Genomic DNA, 10,691 nt, shown 5'->3' with positions numbered 1-10,691 from the left:
TTTAATTCTTTGATTTGGAGTTTAGAGTTTGGTTTTGTTTTCCTTTCTGAGGTATTTTGGAAAGATGGGCAATTTTTACAGTTTTAAATCACCTCTCTCACTAAACACAAACAAAGACACGGAGAGCGAAAAACAAGGGCATCAGTAGCTCAAGACAAGTCAGAGGATAATGAATTTTATAAGAGATTGTCAATATTTGTATGTTTTTATATATCTGTCTTACATTGTTTGCGATTGAAGTATCTGATTGAAATGGTTACGCTTAAACAGCACAGAACGATCTTTCTTTAGCTCATTGAATGAACGATGTCACATGTCACATCTTGTGAAACATTTAATGTTTAAGAATGTAAAAGAACAGGTTTAGTATCACCAACTGATCAAGTCGCAGATGCCAACAGTTTGAGGTTTTATAAAAGTGAGGAGAGAAACACCAGTTTGTTCAACTTAAATGGCATCACTCAAAAAACTAAATAAACAAGTAATATACACACACAGTACACACACACACACATACATGCACACACGCACACACACACACATACACACATAGTACACACACACACACACACACACACACACAGACACACACTCAGACTGGTTTTCTCACCCTGTTGATCTGCTAGAATAACTTGAAGGGTTTAAAACTAAATCAGTTTTCAGGAACTCAGACATTTGAGTGCAGGTAGAAACACTTTAGAAACTCAGTTTTATGTTCACACTTCACAGACTCCAGACGGGACGAGACGTCTTTATTCATTGACACCTGATGTGATGTGATGTATCTCACTGTTATTACAGTGTTTGTGAGTATGGACAATAAATGTCTGACAATATTATACAGATTCTGTTATGTTTTACTTATAAATGTACTAAAGCGCTGATATCGTGTAGATCTACAGTTTGTGTGATATAGAAACCATATCATGAGTCTTTATTTAAATACGATCTTTGACAGATTGACAGATGAACAAACTCAGTTTATAGCTCATGATCTTCAGCAGTTTAACCAGTTCTCTCCTGACAGACTGACATTATATGACTTCTTTAAATGACTTCTGTTGTTAGTATGTTACGGTATAATGTTCTCTTATCATCTGTGGAACTGTCTATTTATAGCACTTTATTCCTTTTTTAGTGACGTGTTATTCGGAGATGAAGTTCATCTGTGTGGTTTTACTGATTATTGGTGGAATTACAGATTCAGGTAAACGTTTATTGTGTTCATGTGTGTAAAATATGAGAGAGAAACGCTGCAATAATTCATAAAAGAGTTTTGCATGCATAAAATTGTCTGAATCTCAGTGACTTGTGTGTCAATAATTCACATGAATCTCATATCAGATGAGTACGAGGTGATCGGTCCTTCAGCTCCTGTGATGACTGTATCTGGTGAAGATGTGATTCTGCCGTGTTCTATCAAACCCAACATCAGTGCTGTGAACATGAGAGTCCAGTGGATCAGACTTGATCTCAAAGACTCAATAGTTCATCTGTATGAAGATCATAAAGACATAAACACAGATCAGCTTCAGTCGTACAGAGGAAGAACTCAAGTGTTTAAAGAAGAACTAGAGAAAGGAAACACATCACTCAAACTCTCAAGAGTCCAAATCTCTGATGAAGGACTTTACAAGTGTTTCATTCAGTCTGAATCCTGGAGTGATGACGTCACTGTTGATCTGAAAGTTGAAGGCGGACATAATAACATTGATGGAGGTTAGTTGTTCAGTTACATAAAGAATTTCTCCATCCATCCGACCCTCATCTAACCATCCTTCTATTGTGAATAGACACACATGTTATATCGAGCACATTTAGCCGCTTGGAGGCTAATGATGGATTTAAATGCTGACGTGTTCCATAGTCAGAAACATGATGAGATTTATTGCTGGTTGAGTAGTTGTACAAGATGATGATGAAAACAGAAAATAAATGATATAATAACTTAAATGTAATGTCACGTTAAGATGTTATTGACCATAATACTGTGACTGTGAGAGAAAAACCCAAATCGCTCGACACCGTGTAACTTTGTAAAGGGTTTGTGTTATAATATACCTAGAGTTAGTTTGAGAAAAGAGAATAAACAAACGTTATTATTTCTGAAAACCAAGAACAACCTTTACTAGGCTAAACTTCTCTCCAATAATTAGAATTTAGACGAAGTTACCAAGATCAACCACTAGATGTCTAGATACAATTTCTTTAAACACAGGACCATTTCAACAAATTGTTTATTTAATTCAATGATTTTTGAACTATTATACAATTAAATAATAATAAAAATGATTATTAGCATAAATAAAATAAAATATAGGCTAAATAGTTATTATTATTAGACCATAGCAAAACACAGACTGCAGTCTGGGCGCACACGTCTGATGAAACTGATTATATTCATAAATGAAGAATAAACAGTCTCAGTTTTGTTTTACAGGTGAAATGTTTTACTCCTGGAAGTCTTCAGTGATTTCATTTGCTGTTGTGCTCAGTTTGATCGCTGTGATGCTGATCGTTGTAGTCGTCTATAAACAGAGAGGTGACGTTCATGTCAAATAACGCCGTCTGTTTTCAGTTGTTGAGTTATAATATGTTTTATTTTAATGCTGTTTTCTCTTCAGGACTACAGACGGAGCCCCAGAGAATAAATGAGGGTAATTTGTCTCTTGTGTTGTTTAAGTTCTTGATAAACTCTGAACATGAAACTGTTTGGTGAACTGAATTCTTCATTATTGGACATCACATTATAAAGGGTTATATTGGATTTAACAGTAAAACAAATACAGTATGTTTACAAAAACAACCTTATTGTGAAGTGTTACTTATTTATAAAGTAATTTATTTGTTTGGGTCAACATAAGTTAGCTTGTTTAGATTAAATACAATTTCTGTTTTTTAAAGAAAGCTCAATGTTGTCAATGATCAGATTGCAAATATTAAAGCCGAGTCTTATGAAAATGTTCATGTTTGTTTGTGATTTCTTGTGTTTTATATTCTTTATTACGTTTTCTCTTGTCTTTTCACTTTTTCAGAGCGTGACACACTTTTACTGAGAGAGGATAAGACTGAAAGTGGTGAATTTGTTTTAAATGCCTCATCAGATGATTTATTACAGAATATTTTATTGTGAATTCTTGATGTCAGAAATCTTAACTCTCTTTCTGTTATGAATCTTTTTAGTGACATCACTGTTAAGAAAACATGCGGGTAAGTTTGATCACATCATTGAAGTGTTTTAGCTGTTACAGGTTAATTTATATGGTTTCTCATCACATTAAATGTGTTTGTTATCATGTTTCATCCGTGTGGTGTTTTGTTACAGTGTTTAGATTGGTCTTATTTTCTCATTCAATGTGTTTGTGTTTGTTTATTTCTCTGTAAAGAAAAACTATTATTCTTATTCTCATCATTATGCCATCATTCATGTGTTAAACAGAATTCTTCATATTTTAACAGTGAATGTGACTCTGGATGCTGATTCAGCTCATCCTCGTCTCATTGTGTCTCATGATGGGAAACAAGTGAGATATGAAAACAAAGACCAAACAGAAGAGAATCAAGATGAAGAGCCAAATAACACGTTTGATAACTATCTGGGTGTTGTTGGACATGAAGGATTCTCTTCAGGGGTTTTTTATTATGAGGTTCAGGTGGAGGGGATGGTCGAGTGGTATGTGGGCGTGGCCAGAGAATCTGTCAGCAGGAAGGGGCCGGTCAGTCTGACTCCTCAGAATGGATACTGGTCTGTGGCTAAAGGCACTTTCAGTTTGTGGGCCTGTGAGGATTCATATGTTCTTCTTTCTCTGAGTGTGAAGCCTGAGAGGATCGGTGTGTTTGTGGATTATGTGAAGAGTCGAGTCTCATTTTATGATGTGGAGTCCATGAGTCATATTTACTCTTTTACTGATCAATCTTTTAATGAGAAAATATATCCTTTCGTTTCTTTGGGTTATAAATGGTCTAAAAACTCTTCCCCACTCATCTTCTGTAGTGATCGCTCTCCTGTGGGAGATTCACACAAGAACACGTAATGTATTGTGTTGACATTCTGACCAATGATGTATAGAAGGAAGCCCTCAAAGATGCTTTGAATAATGTTTGCTAAAACCATAAATGTGTGTTTACACTGCCAGCCAAAAATGACATTTTGTAATAATGGTAAAGTCATCAGAGCTATAGGAACCATGTTGTGCATTATATCAGTCTGATTCTTGAGGTCTCGTCCTGATGTGATCTTTAGACAATATTGACGGAGTTCACATCTATTCTGAGCTCTTACTGTCTGCTTTTCTTCATTAGCCTTTTTACTTCAAGTCATCCTTTTCATACACATGTAAATGTAAATATAAATGAATTTGTGCACAGGTTTTTCCAAAGCAAGACTTTTGGATTCAGACTATAATGTATAATTTATGAATATGATATGACAATCATCATCATGTGATAGTTCAGTGACAGTTCACCCAAAAGTAAAATAAAATGATTTAAAATAGATGATTTTATTTATTCTCTCTAGTGTGGTTGTAAATCTGCACGTGACTTATTTCTACAGTGAAACACAAAAGAAACGTCTCAGTGCTTTTGTGTTCATTGTTGTTCAGTTGTCAACACTCTTCAAAATATCTTCTTTTGTGTTCTGCATTGTAGAACATTGTGATCTGTTATCACCATTAATACCTTTAAAACCAATGATTCAACTACAATTACAGCACACAATTGTTTACAACAGAAAAACCTACTTTTGTACTGTTTGTGTGTGTGTTCTTTTTTTTCTTTATCCTTTATATTCTTTTATAGGATTCTTTACTTTGCTATACTTTATTAGTTATAGATTATATTCACTTCTTTGTTATATTCTACATTCTGTTGGATGCTGCATTTGTATTGTCTTCACAAGTAGATATGAGTTTGCATTGGTCTCATTCTTTGGTTCATAATAACATCACGAGACAATGCTGTGAAGCAGTAATTTTACACTGTCTATAGTAATATAACAACACCTGCTCAATGTGTTTCTAGTTAGACAAAGTCGGACAGAGTTAGACGTATAGTGAACTCTAGAGAGTGAGAATGGGCATGTGAACGCAGCTATGTTTTCGCTCTATAATGAACTTTGTTCATTTTATTATAACATCACTTCGTCTCTCGACGGCTGTTCTTCCCCTCTGACACCCAAGTCTGCAGTATAGTTCAATCTTTTCAACATGTAACCAAATTACAACGTGAAATTGATGTACAGACAATATGCATAAAATATAACTTTGTATTTCAGCTTTTCTTTATTTATAGCCTATTACATGTATTATTTAACTCAATGTAATTCAGTGTAGCATAAACTCGTCAACTTAAACAAGTGTCAACGTCAAACAAATATTCAATGTCCTTAACACACTGAATCTATCATTAGTGTTTATTGTAAGCGTCATGTTTATAAACTCATGTGCCCCAAAATCATGGATGTCACAGAAGACTCTTCAGTGTGAAATCATTTGGTAGTGAATTTAGATTGTCCACCATTTTATTGAGTACAGAGGTGAAGGCTATTTAGTACTCTTGTATAAAACACTTCTGCCCTCTGCTGGACACACATGACACTTACTGGGGTTCTGGGTTAGTTCAAGTACCGGTTGTATAAATCTGTTCTAGTTATTGATCGTTTTGTTCAGCTTGTCTTCCAATAAGCCTGCAATGCAAACTTAACTTGATTTTTGACATCTTCATTTCGCAATTGTTTTTGGTTCAACGTTTGTGAACCAAACTTTTGACTTTTCGATGTTGTTTTTGATGTTTTTTTGAACATAGAGGATAGGAGGTGAAGTGGGAGACAGAAGGGAGTGGGGTCAGGAAAGGTCCTCGAGGCGGGACAGAAGTTGGAGCACTAACCACAAGTCCATCGGCTCAAATACGGGTCAAAAATATTAAAATGATTCTGTCAGTCAGGCTGTTTGTACTGTATGATGTGTATTGATAGATCTTATTGATTCTGTGTCGCCTCTGAGGATTATTTCAATTGTCTTGTTTTCTTATTAATTGCATTTCAGAAGTTTTATTCTTTGATGGTTCTCAGTACATTTCTCAAGTTTGTAATGTAAAACAACACGTTTTGTTAATTACAGATGCAGTCCGTTTAAAAACCTGTCTGACGTTATAAAGCAGGTAAATAATTGTTTATTAAAGTAACATCACACCACTCCACTAAATACCAAAGTTAGTTATAAACTCTATAGTTCAGTTTAAATGTGAAGATGAACACACACACACTGTATATCTTATAACCCTACTCCTAAACCTAACAATCGCACAAAACTTCTGCTCTTTTAGTTTTTCAAAATGATTTATAAGCTTGTTTCCTCGTGGTAACCAAAAAATGTCACCACAAGGATTGTGGAAACTGCCATACAGCCAAACCCGTAGGGTTTACCCCACCCACAAACACCACAATAATGTGAGGAGTGTGACATTCATCCTCGTAAAACATAAACTAAATCAGTTCTCAGGAACTCTGGTTAAGTTCTGAAGAATCTCTTTTGTCTTGAGATGTTTTCAGGACACACATCCTAACTTTAGTATTCACAGACTCCAGACGGGACGTCTTTATTCATTGACTCCTGATGTGATGCATCTCACTAATGTTTGTGAGTATAAACTATAAATATCTGACTGTCGTATATTCAGTTTTTATTGATTTCTTCTGAAGCGTTGATATTGTGTAGATGTATGTGTGATATAGTGCATTTCATGAGTTTGTGGTTCAATATGATCTTTGACAGATTGACAGATGAACAAACTCTTTCTGAACTCTGTTTCTATTAAGGTTGCAACAGTACCATAAACATGTCTTAAGATAAAATACCAGCTGAAGTATCTTAATGCTGTGCCATATAATTCAAATCTATACAAAAAACACAAATTTAGATTAAACCATTTGTATTTACTATAGTAAACTGTATTATACTTTGCACTAGAACATGTTGTTGTATTTACTGTAGTAATTGGATAAATTGTAGCAAATACTGTAGTATACTTAAATATTTATTATGGTCAGACTCAACAACACCAGTGTCTATGAGTTTTAGTAGTTTACTGTAGTACATAAAGTATACTAGATCATTTTTCACACGGGGAACTAATTCAAATGTGGGCCAAATTGAATTGATACAGCGGTCCTTTTAATGGGAAATATTACGCTTACTTTAAATGCAGAACTGAGACGGCCAGTAGGTGTTGTCAACTTTCCACTGAGTTAAGTGAAGTGAAAGTGAAAGTAAAAGTGACCTATTTGTCAGTTATGGTGAACCATACCTGAAATGTGACCTCTGCATTTAACCCATCCAGAGAGTAGTGAACACACGTACACCCGGAGCAGTGGGCAGCTATCACTGCAGCAACCGGGGAGGAAGTGGGGTAAGGTGCCTTGCTCAAGGACACCTCGGTATTTACCTGCCGGCCCTGAGGATCCAACTGGCTGAATGATAGGATTCTAATGTAAAATTGTCTTATATCATCTGTGTGAACTGATATTTGAATACATGTTTTTTGCCACCTTTTATTTTCAGTGACGTGTTGTTCAGAGATGAAGTTCATCCATTACTGGAATTACACAATCAGGTAAATGTTTACTTTGTTTACATGTGTAAAATATGAGTGAGATGATATAATATTCAATAAAACAATATTGGATTCATGTTTGCATCAAAAGTTTCAGAAGAAATAACATTTAAAATGTTTTTACTCTGAAGTGTCGAGCACTTGAAGTGTCTCTCTGTAGAGAGCAGGACAGACGTCATATTGTCTCTTATGATCATGTTTGATACACAACACTGTACATCACTGACACATTTAGAAATAAAACAAATCATCAGCATAATTCATTATAACTGAGTGTTGTAACAAATGAAATGTTTCACATGAATCTCATATCAGATTAGTACAAGGTGATCGGTCCTTCAGCTCCTGTGATCAGTGGCGGTTTTAGGCACGGGCGAACCGGGCAGTCGCCCGGGCGGCATTTTTTCATGTCACGTGGGGGGCGGCACCGGCACGAGCAGTAAAAAAAACTCTGGGCCGCCGCAAATCGGTTATCTATTATCTATCATTCATTCATTGTGTGGGGAATTGGCAAATTGGCGCCCCTGCATGCTGAAAAGATAAAGGTATGCAACTATAATGTTCTCTGTTGCAAAGTTCGTAAGATGGGAAGGAAGGAGGCGGGAACCGGCGAACATTCAAATAATAAAACTTTAATTAAACATAAACAAACAATAAACACGGAAGTTGCCGACAGCCACCTCACGGTAGACTGCCGGCCATAAAACATACACCAACTAAACACAGTTTAGGGCCCGGTCCTCTCTCGTCAACAGTCCTGACGAACATCCATTTAAGCTCCCAATCTCCTCCGTGATAAGATGCGGGATCTGTGCGCGCACAGCTGATTGCACTTATCACTCATGCCACCGGCCCCGCGTCACGGCTCTCGTCCCGCCTTCCTCACCACATACCCCCATCACCCCTTACAGGCGGAGTCGGCAGCGCCTGGGGGTATGCACCGACGAGACGAAAGAATGGAGACGGGAGCCCCCGGAGCGACAGGGACGAGAGAGGGGAGAGAGGAAAAGAAAAAAAATTGTCCGGTTCCCTGACACGCTGTCACTCGGTCCTCAGCCCAGCCGAGAGGCTCTTCCTCGCGGTGCGATGCGGTAGTGCTGGACGTCGGGGGGACGTCCCGATCCTCCTTCACCTCCTGGCGGTTGGCGATGGCCCTCCGCGTGAGGGCAGCCAGTAGCGGGTCCCCCGTTTCCTGTTCCTCACCCTCATAGTTGTTGGACACAGGATTCCGGCCCACGGCCAACGGCGACGACCCCTCCGCTCCCTCCTTAAGGCCGCCATCCCACCTCGGCCCAGGAGCACGGCAGCGGGCTCTCCGTCCCAGCCGATTTTTCTTGGTCCAGCACCACCGCCTCGGGCAGCCGCCGGCGGACGTCCCTTGTCCGCGCTGCCCGAACTCCTCCGCACCACGATGCCTCTCGGCAGCAAGGGCTCTTCGACAGCATGCCCCTCCTTCCTCCCGGGTTTCGGCACCAATGTAGCAAAGTTCGTAAGATGAGAAGGAAGGAGGCGGGAACCGGCGAACATTCAAATAATAAAACTTTAATTAAACATAAACAAACAATAAACACGGAAGTTGCCGACAGCCACCTCACGGTAGACTGCCGGCCATAAAACATACACCAACTAAACACAGTTTCGGGCCCGGTCCTCTCTCGTCAACAGTCCTGACGAACATCCATTTAAGCTCCCAATCTCCTCCGTGATAAGATGCGGGACCGGTGCGCGCACAGCTGATTGCACTTATCACTCACGCCACCGGCCCCGCGTCACGGCTCTCATCCCGCCTTCCTCACCACATTCTCTCTGTGTTATGATTAGTGTATCCATGTTGTCATCTGAAGGGCTAATTTTAACTGTAGGGTTAATGACTCTTACTCTTAACGTTTATTAGCCTTTTTGCAGTGTTTAGCCTACTCGTTAGAGCGCCCGACTCTCATTCGGACAGACGTCGGTTCGAGGCCCGCGCAGGGCGGGTATAACCGACAACACTTATACAACAAATTTGGTTTTAAGTCAACAAACACGAGATCTAATTTCACCATAATATTGTGCTTTGCAACAAAACTGTTATAAGTTCAGTTATTATTATTTATTTCCATCAGTTGGGTTAACGTAAGGTCCCGTAATAAGCAAACAGAATTTTCCAATCTGTAGCTAGTTTCTAAGACGAACATAACCTTTGCTATTTATTTGCTACATCACACATGTCATGAATATGAAGGAGGTTTTATGCATGTTTATGACAACTGTCATTAAGTGTCATTCGCTCAATTATGACATTTTTAATGCAAATATTGTTTGTTTGAGTTCTTTGTTGACAACTTTCCATTAACCAATACATCTTAACCTGTCATAATTGTCATAAAAACATGACATAGCAGATTAATAATTGAATGTAAGACACTTAGCTGGTGTTTCGGCATCTAACCATATAGCCTTAGAGACACTTCTGTACGCGTCACAGTTGTTTTATTTGACAGAACAAACATTTTACTTGTACGGTCAACAGAAAGTTGGCCATCCCATCGCTCAACCCCTACCAACCACGACAAACAATATAACACACCGGATATAAATGAAACGGAAGTGAACACAACAAAACACGTGATTACAAATAACCAATAAGAAGATAAATGAATTAAGGCCACTACAGCTGGGTTAACTGTCGTATTGGTTTTGACATTGTCTGTCATGAGGCCATTATAACTGTCATGAATCTTTTTCTGACCACTTTTTTTCCAGTGGTACAAATTGAATGTCAGTAAAATATCATTAAGTGTTAATACTCTGTCAAATTGTTTTATAACAATGTCATGTATACTTTTCTTGACCTTAACTACAGTGGTACAATTACATTTTAATGACAAATTGAATTTGTACCACTGTAGTTTAGGTCAAGAAAAATATGACATAATTTAGTTTTTTCGAGGGGGGGGCGCTCAAAGATGTTCTCGCCCGGGGTGCAATTCAATATAGAACCGCCACTGACTGTACCCATCTGACATCATTGATCACCCGCACCAGACTCCTGATACACTCCACCAGAATCCCATCCCAAGGACTCTATACAAACTTTA

General features: G+C 38.2%; 2 protein-coding genes across 2 annotated transcripts in view; both read left to right on the top strand.

Moving 5' to 3' along the window:
• The first annotated feature begins 490 nt into the window (after positions 1-490).
• Positions 491-5,935, top strand: LOC306893693 (butyrophilin subfamily 1 member A1-like). The gene is made up of 8 exons (XM_079455644.1): positions 491-806; positions 1,139-1,207; positions 1,345-1,719; positions 2,441-2,542; positions 2,625-2,657; positions 3,036-3,077; positions 3,184-3,210; positions 3,460-5,935. Exons 2-8 carry the CDS (start codon positions 1,156-1,158, stop codon positions 4,032-4,034), a joined length of 1,206 nt encoding a protein of 401 aa, XP_079311770.1. The 5' UTR covers positions 491-806; positions 1,139-1,155; the 3' UTR covers positions 4,035-5,935.
• A 559-nt stretch (positions 5,936-6,494) lies between these two features.
• Positions 6,495-10,691, top strand: part of LOC306893686 (butyrophilin subfamily 1 member A1-like) — a 37,057-nt gene continuing 32,860 nt past the window's right edge. The window contains exons 1-2 of the mRNA XM_079455637.1: positions 6,495-6,638; positions 7,560-7,611. The gene's annotated coding sequence lies outside the window, so the exon portion shown is untranslated. The remainder of the gene's footprint in view (positions 6,639-7,559; positions 7,612-10,691) is intronic.

Source organism: Barbatula barbatula, assembly GCF_947034865.1.
Source record: "Barbatula barbatula genome assembly, chromosome: 5".
NCBI classification, from domain to species: domain Eukaryota; kingdom Metazoa; phylum Chordata; class Actinopteri; order Cypriniformes; family Nemacheilidae; genus Barbatula; species Barbatula barbatula.
The sequence above is the reverse complement of the archived record's forward strand: the minus strand, read 5'-3'. Positions and strand labels throughout refer to the sequence as shown.

Coding starts and splice junctions, on each gene's coding strand:
- LOC306893693 (XM_079455644.1), top strand. CDS start 1,156: ATGAAGTTCATCTGTGTGGTTTTACTGATTATTGGTGGAATTACAGAT. Junction 1,208..1,344: donor TGGTGGAATTACAGATTCAG/GTAAACGTTTAT, acceptor ATCTCATATCAG/ATGAGTACGAGGTGATCGGT. Junction 3,078..3,183: donor AGAGGATAAGACTGAAAGTG/GTGAATTTGTTT, acceptor GAATCTTTTTAG/TGACATCACTGTTAAGAAAA.